General features: G+C 40.4%; 1 protein-coding gene across 9 annotated transcripts in view; it reads left to right on the forward strand.

Moving 5' to 3' along the window:
- CELF2 (CUGBP Elav-like family member 2) overlaps positions 1-18,366 on the forward strand; it is a 543,197-nt gene that overhangs the window by 406,208 nt on the left and 118,623 nt on the right. For 8 of the 9 annotated variants that reach the window (XM_085082623.1, XM_085082595.1, XM_085082585.1 and 5 more), the window contains one exon: positions 7,730-7,926. In XM_085082623.1, the coding sequence (XP_084938749.1) occupies positions 7,749-7,926 (178 nt within the window). In that variant the 5' untranslated portion in view covers positions 7,730-7,748. Of the gene's footprint in view, positions 1-7,402; positions 7,573-7,729; positions 7,927-18,366 lie in introns of those variants that run through there. The other variant, XM_085082642.1, reaches the window with a different exon arrangement.

The following is an 18,366-nucleotide window of genomic DNA, read 5'->3' on the forward strand; positions in this document are numbered from 1 at the left end:
GTGAGGGTATTGAGACCCTGGCACAGGTTGCCCAGAGAAGCTGTGTCTGCCCCATCCTTAAAAGTGTTCAAGAAAATGCAGGATGAGGCTTGGAGCAACCTGGGATAGTGGAAGGTGTGCCTGCCCATGGCAGGGCAGTTGGAATAGATGGTTTTTAAGGTCCTTTCCAACCCAAACCATCCTGTGATTCTCTTGTCTTAACTCTCAGGGACTTTTCTTAGAAATGCACCTACCTTACACCTGATGAAGACAGTCCCAGTCTTGTTTAAGTGTTTAATGTACAGAACAAATTCTGCCCAGAAAGCAAAAATGAATTATTGGATGGTTGCCTAAATTGAGCTTTATCTTACAGAACATTATTGTTTAGCAAACCTCATCAAACCTTGAACTAGTTATATCCCAAAGCCTTCAGCAACATGGAAGAACAAGGGCTAGGGGTTACACAGCCTCTTAGTTTATATCTTTAAGCACTTATTTTAGTCATTCTTTTCCTGTATCCCAGAAATTTGTGATTCTCATCCATACTGGAACAAAAAGGGAAGCAAATTCAAAGCAGTCGGGGTGGGGTGACTTTGACTTTCTTCAGCCATCAAAGGGCAGGTGTCTGTCACTGTTGAGCCTCTCCTTGTTTCAGTTTAGTAAAATCTACAGGCTGCTGTAGGCAATCCTTAAAGATACTGAAAATAGGCCATTGTAAGTTTTATCAGCATGAACAAAAAGATGCTGCCCAGTTCACACTTGTACAGATGGTGTGTTTAATTGTTTGCTTCCGCTATTAGACAAACTAGCAGTGATATTTAATTGGTTTCCACAATAGAAGACTCTAAAAAAACAAGCCTCTTCCCCTCCCTGTTTGCTTTCACTTCTGTACTCGTTCACTCTTGTTTACATATATTTTAACTTGTATGAGTTGCTCCACTCACAGCACATGCGCATCATTAAGCACTGCTGCATGTTCTAAAAAATAATTTGCTTGATAAAAAACAAAAAATAGATCCATACAGCATCAGTAAGAGTTGAGATATACTCATACATATAGAACTTTTTTTTTTAAGATGTATTTGAATGTAAGGGTTTTTTTTGAAGGTGTGATGTAGCGGATGTACGAAGCTTTTGCAATGTCAGTTGCTTGACTCTGTGGTTCTAGGAAGCATTACCAACAGCACAACATTAGAATAACATCTTTTGGTAGTTTTAAACATGTGTACAAGGGGTATCCAGGGTTAAGTTGAACCCCCTGCCTTAAATCAAACTGATTTGTAATAGAGGTGATGCAGGAACAGATAGGCTGAGCACCTGAAGAGCCACCAGCCTCTGGAGGTGAATATTTAACTTTGGTGAGCAGAGCTCTGAGGGCTAATTTTAGGAAGCTGAGAAGCCTTAAAGCGCAAAGGAGTGTATGTTCTCCAATGTGCACCTCCAGCTGAAAAGGGAACTGCATTTTAATATACCTCTTACTATGATTTCCTTTTGTATCCTTGATTTCTTTCTGTGATACTGGTGAGGAATCTGCATCTATACCTCTAAGAAATAACATGTTTTATCTCAGGTGGGATCAGCTTTCTTCTGATGTATTTCTAGTCTCTATTTTGTTCGATACTTTTTCCAATTCATATTGCCCCTAGTATCATGCAGTCTGATGTATCTGCTTGAAAGGTAACTTCCTCTGCTTCTCCTTCTCCCAGCCCACATTTATTACCCATCAAAACTTTTTCAAGGTAGGAATTTTTTCCCCCCCCCCATATTTTCAAATCTTTTTTCCTCTGGGATAAAATGGTACCTCCTTACCTTTCCTAAAATTTACATTTGAGGCATTAAGTCATCACATGCACTAAGTTTCAAATTAATCAGAAAACAAATATTCCCTATACTAACAGTGCTTTGCTGTGGTTTTTATGATATACTACATGGAGAGAGTTAGCAAAGCTGAACTACAAGAAATCACTGATTTCACCAGAAAAATGACTGTGAATTTTAAATTATCAGGGCAGTAAAAAGTCATTATCTAAAGAAAAATAACGCTTTTAGAGATAATTTCTGCCAGTGTGGAGGCAACACAAGAAAAAACATCTTTGCATTTAACACCGAGTGCTTATACAAGCACTTGAGAATTATTAGCTACCGAGAAGAATAAAATCTGAGCATTGTATGTCAGGTATTAAAAGCCATCAGTATTTTCATGTAGTTCCTGTGTGTGTGAGTGCAAGTGCGGTTGCTCTCTGCTGGGTGGATGAAGAATTGCTCATTTCTTTGTTAAAGTCTTTATGGGGCTGTAAGATGGATTGCAAGACTTACAGCTGCTCAGTTGTTAGCCCTGCTGATGGGTGCAGGGAAGCCTGGAGATAATTATTTTGTAGACTTAACTGCCTACATAGGACTGAACATCCTGCCATATGAGGTTTTTTTTTCACTGGGCATGATGTCAGGGTCATTTAGCAATTGCTGTTTAGGATATGTGTTACTTAATAATAATTATAAGTGTTATTAGAGTCTAATAGTTCTGCCAAAAACTGTACAACACGCTACAGCAGAGGCAGTTAATGATTTTTGAAGCCATCTTTCCTCGGAGCTGCTTTTGAGCAACTGTGCTGCGAAAATGCTGATGGGCCAGAAAGCATCTGGAGATGACTTTTTTCCCCCAAAACACAGAGACCTGGTCATTTACGGCTTAAAAATGTTGCACAGCTTCTTTTTCTGTTTGTCAGAGGTTCTGGCCCTTGTTTTGCTGGCCAAAATCCAATGTAGGTAATTACCTTCTGTGTCTATAAATTGCAACCCCCTGCAGTTTTCAATTGGGTACGGTATTGTTCTACCCTTCCTGGCTGAAATTGTTGTGTGATAATGCTCCATGTCATTAAACAGCTGCCGTCTGTCACCTTACGATGAAGTCATTCCTCTCTAAACAATGAGTTTATAAAGCCCTTTTGGGTCCTTCCAGATAAAATTTGCTCGTAAAGCAGCAGTTATGATCTTTGGAGTACAGTAAGGTGATGCTTGGTTGTCTCTCTTGACAGCAGTCAGAAGCCTTCAAACGGGTGTTGTCCCTTTTGTCAGCTTGTGTGATATCCTGGCAGTGATGCCACGGCTCAGATGTAAATACTTCATTACTTTAAAACCTTGGTGGCTGCAAATGCCTGTGTGCTGGCTTGGATTTAGTTGTCATTATGCTTGGAACTCGTTTGTTATCGTGTTCTTGTTCTGTTGGCTCTTAGAGGGAATTCTAGTATCTTATACCATAGAACATGAAAAAGGCAAATCCCCAGCAAATGGTAAAACCACAATAACAGGGTGAGGGTTGCAACATGAATTAACCAAAAAAGAGCAGTATGAAGGTTCTGGGTAGGGTTAAAAATAGACTAGAAAAACAGGTCTCATGTAAATCCGTTTGGTCCCCGTTAACAGCTGTTTTTCAGCACCTGACTTGACACTGGGGTCATTAATGGAAATGAATGTGGATTAATTCCAAAGCTCTTAACAGTGATGAATTTAAGAGAGCCTGTTTTGATTCAGATGTTGTTTCTGAAGGCTACCTCTCTGTCCTAAGTGGCCAGCTCACTTTTAGCAGTCTTGCAGTAATTAAAGATGTGAATGGGAGAGACAGAGAAGGCATCTACTAGGTTTTTCCGGTGCTCCTGCTGAAGCAGCAGGGATATTAAAACAATCTCTAGCTCCTCAAGAGTGGCCCTGTCAACTTGCTGAAATGATGGAATGGTAGTTAGGTTATTAGAAGAAAAATTGGCACAAATTGAGAGAGAGGATGCTCTGGCAGCAACCACAAGCAGCCAGCAACTCAGTGTCTTAATCTCTGCCCTCAGGCTGCTCTCTGTGATACAGATGACACCTTGTCAGTGAAGATGATGTGCTGGGTCACCCCTGAGTCCAATGGGCTAAATTGGCCATGGAGGGAAGGATTGCTACAGTGTAAAGCAAGAAAGCCATATAATCTTTTTTTTTTTCTTTTATGTCATCATTTGGGTACTGACAGTAATTACCCCGGGATCCCATTCTCATTAGTATCCCCTAGACACAACTATCTCTGTATACTTGTGCTTTCAAGAAATAGTGCTCAAAAAGCACTCACAAGGATTGCTTTGCTTCCTTCTGGAAAGTTTTACATGTAGTTTCTCTTTTGCCTTATTACTTCCTGGGTACAGGAGGAGGGAGAAATGGGGGAAGGAAGAAGCCACTTCCTCTGAGAACCACTGTGTTGGCAAAGAGAAATTAGTAAAAACCCTACAGCTGTTAGCAGCCAAGAGGTCTTAGTGCAGGGCAGTAATGTCCATTGGATGAAGATGAAGGCTGGGAGAAGATAAGGGAATTCATTTTTGGCGGAGATCATTTTCAAAGGATTGAGAATATTTGGCTGGATTCTGTATTGACCCAAGAATCTCTGTGACAACTGAACCATCAGGCAGGTGTGTGTATTGTTTTATTCCTCAGTGGATCCTTCAAGTACACTGCAGGGATCAGATCCACAGAACTTATAAAATAGGTTGTTTTTTCCCCATTGTTATCTCTCTGCTGTTTTATTCATTTTCTCATTTTGTCTGCATTGGCTCTAGTCCTACAGTGGCTGCCAAAGCTGGGTGAGGATGCTGCTGCAAGTGTCACTGCTGCAACAGTGCTCATGACTTCCTCAAAATCTCAACAGTGAGACTTGGATTCCCTCTCTGAGAGCCTTAGTTTGCACTGAAATCAAAGGAAGTGCAATTTAGGAAGGAGCACAGCTATGTTTGTAGAAATGAGTGCCCTCTCCATGGCCTGAACTTGTCTGTCAAACCCCCAAAATGCTGGCAGCTCAGTCAAGTCCCTACCTTGTGGCATAAAAGTATTATGAAGAAAAGCCTAAATTATGCTTGGTTTTTCCCTAACTCTGCAGGAGTTAGTGGATTGACAGAGCTGTCAATGGATGGTGGAATTTAGTCTGGAGAAGTTTTAATGACTTACTCAAGTTAATGCAGGCAGTGAGTGACAAAACCTGTCCCCTGGAGCTTTGCATCACAGTTTATGGTACCTATGCCTGGAGTCAGAGCCTTTAACCATCTGTAGCCAATAAAGTATTTAAAGAATATGATCAATGAAATTCAACCTTGGTCCCAACAAAATAAAGAAAGGGCTTAAACATTTTGTGAAATTAGAAGAGATCTTGGTCTGTGCATAAACCTTTAGCTCAAAACAAGAACTAGGTGCTAATGGGGCCATTAACCTGAGAAAACAGGTATTAGTGTTTGGTTTTGTGGTTTCCAAAAAAATTGGCTGATTAGCCATGGAAATTGTGGGGCTCTTGGTGGTAAAGATGGTTTTAGTAAAGGAAAAAGCAAAGAAATAAACTTGTTATTCTTTATTAAACATGACCCTAGCTGTAATTTTGGGCTAAAGTAGCAATTTTGTGTGGATTTCTTAAAGAAGGGATCCCACAGAGAGAATAGATGAAGGGCATAATTTAAAACTGAGCTCAATACATTTTCTCAATGCAAACAACACAGAGAATAAATGAAGTGAAAAGTCAAGCCAATTTCTGAAAGAAAATAGTTGACCAAGCCCAGGGCAGAGCTGGGAGCTTAACTAAACTTCTACCTTTTCTTTCAAAATAACATGTAAGCATTTTCCCCAGTTATTTTAAGCTATGGGTCAGGGATTTTTCAACCTCTCTGCTAGGGAGGTTGTTTGACAGATTGGGTTTTACGTAAAGGAATAGGAATTGAAAAGAAATAATGGAGTGATTTTTGAGAGGTTTAAGTGTCATGTAGGTGCCTACTGCTCCATGAAAGTCTTGGAAGTTGTTCTCATGGAGTATCACTCAAGTGAATCAGTCATAGTTTCTGTTTCTTGTCAATTTTAGGAGGGTGGTTGTTTGGATGGTCGGCTTGGTTTGGCTTAAGTGTTTTCCCTGTATGGAAATGCAGTTTCTAAGGCCTGGAGAAGTCACAATTTCTCCAAGTGTGCTTGTGAACTGTAGGACTTATTCAAAATGAAGAGCATTTGTAAGACAAGATATCCATACACGAAATGTAATATAAAAGTTTTGGGCCAAATCTTTGAGTCTCTTACTCAGACAAGATTCCCACTAGAATATATAGGAATTTTAGCTATTTATGAGTGTGATAAATGCTGTTGTCTGCTGATCCATGTTGAAAGCACTTCACAAGGGATGATCAGGCTTCTTGTTGGTGGTGCAAAAATGCACCTTTAATATAACTTTCCCTTTCCTGCCTGTAAGCAGGGAAAGTGCTAAAGTTAATGCAGGCATATGAATGTGTTTAGGTGAATTATGCTTTCAAGGAGATGAAACACATGCAACTAAATAATTTGCCCTCACACAGGTTATAGCTGTGAGACAGGGGAATTTCACAGGGTTGTATTCATCTTGCCACTCTTAGATTTTTTTTCACATGTGAAATGTGATTTTCATCTGGTTGTGCAGATTCTAAACTCTTCTAAGTCCTTCGGTGGGCATTCACTCCTGAACAATCATCAAATGGAGAAATTCTAATTAAAGCCAAGTTTTTGAAAGTGGCAGGTGGCTCTGAAATGCCTGAATTCTGCCATGATCAGCTTCTGACATTGCTGCACACAGGCCATTTGCCCCTTCTCCCTGGTGGAAAGATGGGGGGATGCTTGAAAAGTCATGCATCATTAGTGTTCTTTCTTGAAACTGAACCATCCAAAAATTATCAGCACTTATGGAATTTCTAGCCAAGTAATTAGTTGAAACTACTGCCCCTAATTATCAATAATGCAGGGCAGGAAAGGAGTGGTGTGTTTTTACTTTTGATCAGTATTTAAAATTCTTTATTTTCTCTATAAGGACATGAATCTTCCCAAACCATGATCCATCATTTGTCTCCCAGATCAGATTATTTTTTGTTCCAAAGTTCTTTTCCCCTGCAAAAGTGTGGTTGTTTTGAACTTGGATGTAGGATGTACATCTGGAGATCAGATAGTCTAAGAATTTACAGGGGGTGAAAATGTTCAAAAATTTGATCTCCTTCTGCAGGAGAAAAAAACTTTTTGAAGCAATATTTTAATTTCCACAACAAAGTAGGCAATTTTGCCGCTGCTGTCTCTTTTTGAATTGTGCCTTTTTTATTTTTTTTTATGGCAGCAATAAACAATGTGCTTTAAACTGGGTCTCTCCAGGCTGCTTTTCCTTTTTAAAGAGCGTAGGCAACTAATCGGCAGCAACCAGCCACATAGCTGGAGTGTTTTCCATTCTAGGCAATATCATACTAATTTGATGCACACATGGATGCTTCACACAATCTGCAGATTCATCGCTGGCATCTTGCATTAGTCATCTGACAGATTGCCAAATGTTTCATACTCCTTTCATGTGACTTTATTACAAAACACACACACACAGACACACGCACTGCCTTGTTTCTGCCAGTAGCCAGTTTAGTGGGAATTCACTGCAGTTCTGTTTACAACAGCCATGGAGAGAAAGCTGCACTTATTTGCCACTCTCCTCTGCTCTAAAACGCAGAAGTCCCCGGTTGTGTTGTGCCGCTCTCATCTTATATAATGACATTAAGCAGCAGCCTGCAGAGAAAACCAGACTCAATGAAAAATGTAATAGCATTGTTTTTTGTTCATAATACTTATGCTATTAATTAAATACCAATTTTTTTTTTCCTGCTTTGTGCCAATTGACATCATCTTCTGCATCTAGTGCACATGAAAACTGCGTAGCCTCCTAACTTGCCTTCTCTTTTTAATCTCTTTCTAGTAACGGCACAGCTAACAAGATGAATGGAGCTTTGGATCATTCAGACCAACCAGACCCAGATGCCATTAAGATGTTTGTTGGACAGATTCCCCGTTCGTGGTCAGAAAAAGAGTTAAAAGAACTTTTTGAGCCTTATGGAGCTGTCTACCAGATTAATGTTCTCCGAGACAGAAGTCAGAACCCTCCCCAAAGTAAAGGTACAGTAGTTGTGCTCTCTTTGCATTCAGTTTGTTTGCTTTGCTGATGATCTTGCTTGCCTTCAGCATTTCCAAAGAGGTTTGCATCTGGGCTCTCTGTTTTGTAGTATTCTGTGTTGAGCTATGCAGCAGTCCTAGGAGGAGAGGACTCCTGATTCCTATCGGATATTGCCTTCCTCCTCTTCTTAAATTGAAGTTTAATTGTCTGTTATGTGGAAGCATGCATTCCAACTGTGCAAAGAATAACAAAATATCTCTGTCCTTGCCTAAATTATCACTGCCAAGAAATGTGGAAACCTGAGCGGTTGCTTCCCAGGATTAGCTCATGAAAAATATAATTTTCTATTTCCTTTTGTTTTGTCTCTTTGCACTCCAGGTGGGAATTATTTTAAGGAGTCAAAAGGGAAAAATGATAGTGGTGGGTGCTTGCCATGTTAATGCTCCAGCAGCAATAAAAATTACAAATAGTCACCCTGGCCTTTTTCCAAAACCTGATTTCTTTTCTGAAGTCATGTTAAAGGATTGGGTTTTGGCACTGATATTGTTCTAAATGAAAGAGTTAATTTTGCTTCCTGCATTTTTTCTATACACATGTAAAGTATTTGTCCCTGACTATATTGCTTCCTTTCACTATGCATATCTGTGCTTATTTAGGCATAGGAGAGTTTCGCGTACCATAGCTATTTAAGTGTGACACGTGCTTACATGTAAACTGAAAGTGAGTATTTTGTTTCACAGAAGGCATTTTTCTCCCTGCATAGCTGTATATTTTCATTGGTGCTTCAGGTTTGGTCCATGAAAGTGTTGCTGCTGTTAGAAATAATTAGCATAGCTCGGAGGCAGAACTGGATGTGCCTGTGTGTGCCTGGCTGTAAGGTTGCTGGACACTTATTCCTCCTTACTGCACTCCTGCCACTGACTTTAAAACCTTCAGAGCACACAGGCTATGGAGAACATCACAGGATGATTCTGTGGGCGAGCAGCAAGTTAACCATGCAAAGCAGCCCTGCTGGAGATGAGAGGTGGCTGCTGTTGTGGGAGGCACACAGCACAGCCCCAGGGGCTCCTGTGCTTTTGGGCAAAGCACTGCCAAGGCTCAGCATATCTTCCTTGCCCTGGGACATGGCAGAGGATCCTCTCAGTGACTTCTTTTTGCTGCCCAGTTTGGGCAGCCGGGTGCTTTGAGTGTCTGTGGTCCCTTTTGGGTTGATTGCATCTCTCACTTCTGGTTAAAAGACTTGGTGCATTGGTCTCACACCAATGTCAGGGTGTTCAGCTCACTGTGCCTTGCTAATCGAGTGTCTGTACTCAATCACTCTTTCCCTTCCCCATCCCTGCAAGTGTTCAAGGCTGTGGTATGTGAACAACCTGCTCTAGGGGAAGGAGTTCCTGTCCATGGCAGGAGGGCTGGAGCTAGGTGGTCTTTAAGGTCTATTCCAACCCAAACCATTCCAGGATTCTATGATTCAGAAGCAGAAGGTGTTTCTGACTGGAGTGTTCCAGTGTAGCTCTGCTTCCAGCCTCCCCCACCAATTCCCAGGACTGGTGTATTGCAGCATCTACCCCTTAACTGTGCTAGCACAGAGCCCTCACCAAATGTCTTTTTCTTGTAATGCTGGCTAGGAGAGCATTAAGAGGTCAAACAACTGGATTTTCTGCAGTCCAGGCTGCTATGGATGAGCAAACTCCTCCTTAGTTTAAACTACTAAAATGCTGAACTTTGAGACTTGTCCATTTGGAAGGAGCTGATTCCTGGGTCACAGCAATGCCTTCCCACTAAGCAGTAAATGAAGTGAGAACGATATTGTGGTTAGACAGAAGAAACCCATTGATTCCCATTTCTGTAGTGTTTTCCATTACACTGTACCTGTCTATCAAGCAGCTGGAAGGCACAAGGATGAAGCATAGGTCATGCAAATCTTTGTAGACTAATTATCAATGTCTGTAGTCCCCATATACAATATTCTTTTTAAAGATGGCTGAGTTTTGGGGATGCTTTTGCTTGGACTCTTTTCAGCCATGCAGAGATTACGCTTGTCACTTCAGGCATTATGTGTTAATTAATGAGTAAATGAAATTAATCCTGAAGACAGACAGAATAACTTTCAGACTTACTTTTCCCTGGCACCAGCATCAAGCTCTTCTTCCTCCAAGGGTCAGCTTTTCCCTTGGAAGCTTGAGAGGAGTGTGTCTCCATGCTGTCTCTATTCTTTGTCAGGCTGAATCTGCCAGCAAGATTGCTAGAAACCTCTTGAGTTTCTCATGGATTTCTCTTGACTAGGAATGATCTTTATTTTCTTAATCCAGTTGCACAAAGGATTCTGTGTGAGATATTGTTAAGAATGCTAGAAACATACAAACCAAAAAATTGCCCTGAGAAACATCTTGCTGTCTTCTTATCATCACAATGCATGAGAAATACTTCACCTATGCTATCTAATTGGCATTTAATAATGAAACTGAGCTTTCCTTTTGTGTTTGGAGGTCATAAAATCATAGAATATCCTGATCTGGACAAAACCCACAAGGATCATGGAGTCCAACTCCTGGCTCTGTGCAGGACCACGCCAAAAATCACGTCTGAGGTGGAGTAAAACTCCATGTTCCTCTTCTGTGTAAATACCCACACAAAGCAACCATTTTTATTTAATTTGAGGTGGGTGGATTTGGGTTGTGCCAAGCATTTTCCTGCCTGCTGACCCTTTGTATCACCTCCAGTTCTGTAGAACAGTCCATCAAGGGGAGTTTGTGGTTGGGTGAGGCAGAAAAAAAGTCAATTTTTCATTTCATTGCATGGTTGGGACTGCGTGTCAGGCAGAACATTCACAGCCTGGTGTCTCACAGAAATTTTTTCTGAATATGCTGCAAGCCATGAGTTGCAATGACAGGAATGCAAGTTGGTGTTACTACATCATTATGGGGGGGGGGGGGTTGCATTTTAGTTTTGCTCTTTAAAGAAAAGCATTTTGATTTTTGAAAGATTTCTCTTTTCTCAGACAAGGGTTGTGTATTTCTGTGAGCTTGGCCAAAGGGGCTCCTCTAATTTGGACAGAGTTTTTCTCTGATGAACTGTTTATGAAGCTGCTATCTGAGTCTCTCCCAGTTCTGTCAAAAATAACCATAGGCTGCTTCTCTCTCTCCTGCTGTTATTCAGACTGTCTTTCATACCCTCCAACGACAGACGGCCTAGTTCATGTCTTTCCTCCTTTTTTGTGTTGCTTGCCAGCTCTGCAAAGCTGAGGCTGGAGGAAGACAGGTAGGAAGCCAAGTTTACCTCACTCTGGAAAACTAGAGGAAAGCCATCTTAATTCCACAGATATATTGATATTAGTGCAAATGTTAAAGGTTGGCTTTATTAATTGGGAGCTTCAGGAATGGCTGCATTCTAGGAAATTCCTTGTGATTTCCAGAGTTTGAAGTTCTCTGCTTCTTTTGGAAGTGTGAAAGAGCTCAGCAAAGTAATTTGACTTTGTGTTTATCCCCTGTTGTTTTGTAAGGCTTTTTCCTCCTTCTGCAACAAGAGAAATCCGGGGGATTAGGTAAACTAGATACAAAAGAAGAAAAAAAAGGCGGGGGGGGTGGGTCAGGGCAGGAAATTCTGTAACATTGAAATAAATAGCACCTTTGGCTTCTGGGGCTGTGCGGATTTGAAGTCTGGGCAGATCAGCCCTCTCTGTTGCCAATCCAGTTTGCTCCCTTTATATAATTTATTCTGGGTGGACAGATGACTTTTTTCCAGAGTAGTTGTTAACAAGAGCTTCTCTAAAACCTGAAATGCAGCGAGCTCTGTGTGAAGGCAGCACACACTGCCACAGAGCTCTCTCTTCCTCCCCACTGTTTTCCTAAGCCGGAAAGATTTCCTTGGCTACTTGGGTTTCGGAATCCAAGTGCTGAAGCAAGCAGATGGCACAGGGCTACTTTTGCCTTTTGAAATGCAGCAGAAGAGTCTTGGGCCAGATCCACTCTGTCCTTTTGGCACCTTGCCTCTATTTCAATACCTGATAATTCTTGCAGGGATCAAGGTCCCCCAAACCAGCTTTGTGCTGCCGTAGGAATGGGCAGAAGCAGGGAGAGGCACCCATGTAACAGCTGACTCCGTGTTTGCCTGTAGCCTTTTACAGAGTTTTTATCAGATTAGAGGGAGGCTGCTGAGTGAACAAGGATGTGCTGTAGTTAAAGGCCAGTGTTTATTATTATCCTATTTAACATGGTAATTTAAGTCTACTGGGAAGTGAGCAGAGGAATCTGATAATGAGGCATTCATCTGCTGCATACAGGAGAGACCAGGTGGGCAAGGAGGCATATAGATATATAGTGATATATATTATATATATATGTGTGTGTATAAGAGGCAGAAGTTACCTCTCACAGGTCCACTTTAGCTTTTGAGATCAGATGAGTGTCATCCTGAGCACATTTGCTGTCGAAACAGCAGGATATGTGACCACAGACACTGTATGTGTGTGGCAGGATAAATTTTAGTGATGCTGGATGACAGATATTTTGTTACTATTGCAGACTTGAAATATTTTCCTGCACTGGATTAAAAAGTGCCTTCTTGTTATTTTTTTAGCAGGTGCATTGTGCACTATGAGAAGTTCCACACAACAAAGACTGGCAAAAACCAGATGTTGTCAATAAATTCCAGTACAATGGAGAAGAAGAATGAATGATAAAGTTGAGTTTTTAACTTAAAGTTTCTGACTGTAGGGTGTTTAAATTCAAACCTTAAGGAATCTTAAATCTGTAATTTTAAATGGGTTGTAAATAGCATTGTAGAATATATTCCAGATGTGAGCTGATTTTTATAAAAGGTAATTCTTGCTCGACAAATCCAATGGAGTTTTTCAAGAAGTTTCTGTGAAAGTGGACAGGTGTGAAATTGTCTGTTTAATCAAGCTGGATTTCCCAGGGGCATTTCACACAGTGTCACACAGGAGACTAATCCATGCATCTGCTGGTGAATCAGAGAAGGGCCTATTTCCAAATGGAGAAAGGAGCTGGGTAGATGATCGAGGGCAGATTAGAATGGGGAAAGGTTATGGGCCAGGGGAAGAGAGGGGATGATGACTGGAGAGCAACAGGGACTGTTATTGGAGATCAATACTTTTTCACTCTCTATGTAAATGGCTTTGAGAGAATGAACCACCAACTTGTTATCCAACTTTTTGGATCATGCAGGAGGGACTGGATGAGGGAGAAGCCAGCTGATAACCTGGAGAAAACAATCCAATACAAAGAGATTCTGCTCATGGTTCATTTTACCATGAGCAAGAAGAGTAAATTGTATTTTGAGGGAACACATGTGTTGAATGAGTGTATTTTTCAAAGATTTGAGAGCAGGAGAGGATTTGAAGAGTGCACATATCATAAAAGGACTGACACGATGTTTTGTGTCTGTGTGGTCAAAAAGGCACAGAAAATGCGAAGCTGTACAAATGGAAGCATTGAATAGAGCTTTCAAGGAAATACTGCACCACTTAAAGAAGGATTTTTTTAATCATGTTTAAACTACAGATACCAATATTTAGTACCATTCTATAGAAAAGGGCAGAGGTCCAGGGAAGAGCAGCATGATTTTGTATGAAGTCAGGAAGGGTTGAACCATGGTGAAAGGTCTAAGAAGGTTAACTTGTAAAGGGCTTCAAACATTGACTTACAAGAAAGCTAAAAGGGGAAAAGCTGAGGAAGAATACAGGACTGTACCTTGGTTTGGAAAGAAAAAGTTATAAGGGGATGCAATTGAAGTTTCTGCAGTATGTTGAAGTGCATACCAAAGGCAGGAATAGATAAGCTCTTTCAATTAATATTAAACCCAGGGACTGCACAGCATAGACTTAAGACAGAGGAACAGCAAGCCAACAGAAAAAAATCCAACTTCTTAAGTCAAACTTTCTTCCTCCGCTTGCAGAGCAGGGAATAACTTCCAGAAGAAGCAGTGAGAAAAGTTCCAGAAGAAACTTTCCTTTTGCTTGCTTCCATTTAGTGTTTTGAAATAATGCATCTGGAACAGGATGTAGCATGACTCCTCCCTGCATCCAAGAGCAGCTTCACCCCATAAACAGGACAAGGTGCCAAGGCTGTGATGGACACAGCTGTCAGTGGCTTAGCCATGTCCAGCACAAAGAGGGGCTGAGATTGGTGTCCCCTCATATTTTTCCATTGCTTTGAAGAGAGGGAGCAGATGAGGATAACATCCCATCATGTACTTGACTGCAAACCTGTTGCCAGATAAATCAGTCTTACTGAATCTTCCCTTCATTGACAACAGCAAGAACATCAGCCCCTTTGATAGCAAAATTTATCATGGCAAACCCAACCCCGTCAGACAGAGCAGAAGTAGTGGAAGATATTTGTGAAGACACTGTTAACAGGAGCAAGGGGCTGTGGTTGCAGAATGGGAAGGGTAGAGGATGGTGGGGGGAGTTGGGTAAAGGATTTTTCAGTTGTGGTAGTTAAATATAGAGACAGCACACAAACCTTTCCTTAGCCTTGTTTCTGAAGCTCGTGCATACAGCATGTGAATGACTGGAGCTGTAGCAGAATGAAGCTGGGGCTTTTTTAGGCATCTTTTTCCTCCCTGTTTTTATGGTATTTATCACAGTGGGAGCTTGGTCCAGAAATGAGGACTCTAGGTATTGCTGTAAAAAGTTAATAAAAATAACACATCCCGAAGGGATTAAAGTAGATCACTTTGTGGCTCGTTGGCTGTGGTTTCATAGCAGCTTAACTGTGATTTAAAACTGCATATGAATTTTAAAAATTAAGCTAAGACCATATAAGCACAGTATTAATTACATCTACGCTGAAAAAATGCATAAACTTTAACTACATGAATTTATTTAGTTAAATTGATAGAAAACCCATATGCAGACCAGCCATGAGAAGAGCAGGACTTCATATTGCAATTGTGGTTCTCTCTGATGTTCATGTCCAATAAACACTTGGGGAAAAGCAAAGTTCAGTAAAGGGATGCTTGAAAAGGACTTTTTGAATTCTAGTTCAGGCATGCTATAACATTGACAAGTTCAGCACACCATCCAGCATTTACTTACAGAATATTTTAGAGCAACTTTTAAAAAGAGTCTCAAATGTTCTTAAAATATACATGTGTAATCTGTTTTTTGTAATGACATCATTTCATTGGGAAAAAAAAAAAACAAACACGTAGGCAGGCAGCTAAAACAGCCTGAACTTTCAGTAAAATTGAAAAAACCCAACTAATCAAATTGCTTTGTTGAATGTGAATAATGTGCCAAACCTCAGTTTCTCAAATATATAATCTCAAAGGCAAAAATTGTAATGCATGGAAAAATCTAAGTCAAGTCATGCACACACTTACACGCAGGAATTAATCAATAGATATAATACTCAGACATAAAACCACAGGCATGTTTAAGTATTTTCAAGTTTGCTGCCTACATTTAAAATATATACATCTATAAAAGTACCAGATAATGTCAGTTTGATATTTATTGTATCCAGTTTCTTTAGCTGAATATTAAAGCTCTCATCAATGAGATGCAAACATTTTATGACATTGTTGTGGCACTGAAATTCTTTCCTCTTCCAATTCTCTATTACATGAATAAACATACAGTATTTATCTGCTCGTCACATAAAAAAAAATGTGAGTTTTTGTTAAGGGACAATGGCTTCAAAACAAGCCACACAACCCTTCTCTTGGTATGTAGTGTTCCTGATTCTATTCAGTTTGAATATCAGAATCATTTGCTTCTGACACGTGAGGAGGTTTTGCAGAGGATTTGGGGATTGGTCTGAAATCTTCACGCACTTTGGCAAGGAGCTCAAAGGAAGAAAACATTTGACAGCTGATCAGTGTCAAAAATGAAGTGTAATTGGGAAGTAGCCTTATGAGCATGGATTTCAGCTGTACAGGAGCTTCCAAATCTCCCGTTTCCACTGCAAAAAAAAAAAAGTGTTTTATTGCTTTTCTCTTCTGCTCTTTTCACCACACTAAAATCAGTCACAGGTGCCTGTGCACATATATGCACAAATAAGTAATAACTTAAAATTAAAACCCATAATGCAGGAAGATTTCCTCATTAAAAGATAGAGGGAGAGACTCCAAGGCAGTAAGAATTTCTCTGTCACTGCTGAGATGATGTGAGAGACATAAATATTACAATGATGGGTCACAGTAAAAAGCTAAAGACCACATAAAACATTTTAGCATAAATATGTCATCAATTTTGCTAGTTCTTAACATGAAATTTAAACCCCAGGAGGGCCCTGAAAGGATGTCTGCTATTCTTTATAATTTTGAACTGCATTAAAAGCAGATATGTATAGCATGTATAGCAGTGTAAATTAATTACTAGTTCATTACTTCCATCTTCCCTGCACCAGACCTTGTCACCCTGTATTTTTTTTTGTGAGAGCAGGGTAGCAAGAGGGCAGGTTTGGGTATGTTTTGGGTCTGGCAGGACCCACAACCTGCTCAGTGTCAGACTTCAGGGATACAGATGCTGTAAAAGGATGTGCTGTGCCAGTTGTAGTATTACTTTTTTTATAGACATCAGTTTCATAGTGCACTGTAACCATCAGCATATTTCAAAAGAATAGCAAACAACTCCCCAAGGATAAAGTCTGGTAGTGGCTTCTAAGCCTGGTTTGAGCTTAACTCAAGCCAGTGAGCTGTGGGTGGAAGGCTGTGTATGCCATATAAATCTCCTGGTCCATCTGTCTTGGGAAAGAATGCATTTTCAGGAATCTGTGTCTTTCTAATTGCTTATAAAAACACTCTGAGACAAGCCAGTGAATAAATTAAATTTGAATGTTTCCAGTGGATCTTTTCAGTTTCTCACTGAACCTAATTACTGTCTAATCTATGCCCATGAGTATGCAGTTTTAAGTGGGACGTTAGACTTTCACTCTGCAGATTAAACTCTGTGGTGCATAAATTCATTATTATTTGTGGAGGAGAAAACTTCAGTGTCTGCTACCTTGCGGTTTTAATTTAAAGTAACTACTGCATCTTAGTCAGCCATACTTTTAGAAGAATAAGAGGAGCTGTAAAGAGGTGGAAGATATTTTCTAATAAACCGTGTCTCTTATTCGCCCAACTGAATTGGGAAAATTTATGTTTCAAACAATAATTAAATGCTCCTGGTAGCTCAAGATGTCATGCCTTCAACTGCAATTTTAGGGAGCTGTAGCACAATAGGGAGTGGATTAATATAATGTACTGCATGAAACTTTTTGCTGCAAGGATGAGTGTGGCACCGTAAGGAGCAGCGCTGCTGCTTCAGCCAGACATCTCAAAGTGTATTGCAAAGGGAGACAAATAGCACCACTCCATTTTTACCAGCTGGAAGAACTGAGATACAGAGGCCTGGGGGGACTTTTCCCAAATTTTTTGAGTCACTTTGAGCAGGCAGAGAATAATGTCCTGTCTGTGTTGGTGTCGTTTTGCCTAAATCAAATCTGCTCCCTTCGTTTTCAGAGTGTGAATCCCTGAGCTGGTTCACACAAAGATTTTGTTATGTTAACACTGCCCAGGTGAGATCTGCATTAGTTTATTCACATATTAATCAGATCTGATGAGGACTGCAGTTAGAAAACAAGTGTGGAGCAGACCCAAAGGCACCAGCTCTCACTCTTCCTATGCTCCCCCTAATTAACACAACGATGCTTAAACAACAATCTCCCTTTATTATTTGCAGATCATGGGATATAAAAATCATTGTAGATTTAAAATGGACTATATTAACCCAAGTAATTCCACCAGGACTTGAGTTTCTATAGTGAAAAGTGTTGTGTTGTCTCTGGCTCAATTAGATTTTTCTCAGTGTCAATTTTAATTCACTTCACCAGAGCATGGGGGAACTCTCAGTGGAAGGGAAAATGTTGCTTCTGAATGAGAGCCTCCCGTAGCCCACATTTTATTTAAGAGCTTTAAAATGCTTCGCAGTCCCATGTTCTCCCTTGAACGTCTGCTATTGTGTGCCATAAGAGCTGAACAAAATCGCTTGATGTTTCTTAATGTGACAGGCATCTGAGTCTGAGCAGGAGGATGGAAATGGGGAAAGCAAGGTCCTTGGTTCCCTCTTTTTATTTAATACTAAAAATGAAATTTTAAAAGTCTTGGTGAGACTTGACATCTACATAAATCTTTCCCACCTTTCCAAGCACCTGCCCATGCATAAAGAGAAGTGAAAACTTGGCAGCAGGGTTTCCTTTTGCAGTGCTGAGCTCAGGACAGAGGTTGAGTGGCCTTAGAAATTGTTTTGTCCCCTTTAGATTTGGGTTTTCCCACCTTCCATGGCTGTCAACACTTTGGTGTGCATTGCTTGGTTATGCTCTGCTTGGTGCAGAGTAATCCAAAATTACTGTTTATTCTCTATTTCAAAGGGTAAAATCGAGTAGATTTTTTATCTGAGGATGTTTCTCATTGTGAGAAGGGGAAGAGAAGAAAAA

Source organism: Lichenostomus cassidix, chromosome 1Aa, assembly GCF_008360975.1.
Source record: "Lichenostomus cassidix isolate B80296 chromosome 1Aa, HeHo_3.0, whole genome shotgun sequence".
In the NCBI taxonomy this organism is placed as follows: Eukaryota; Metazoa; Chordata; class Aves; order Passeriformes; family Meliphagidae; genus Lichenostomus; species Lichenostomus cassidix.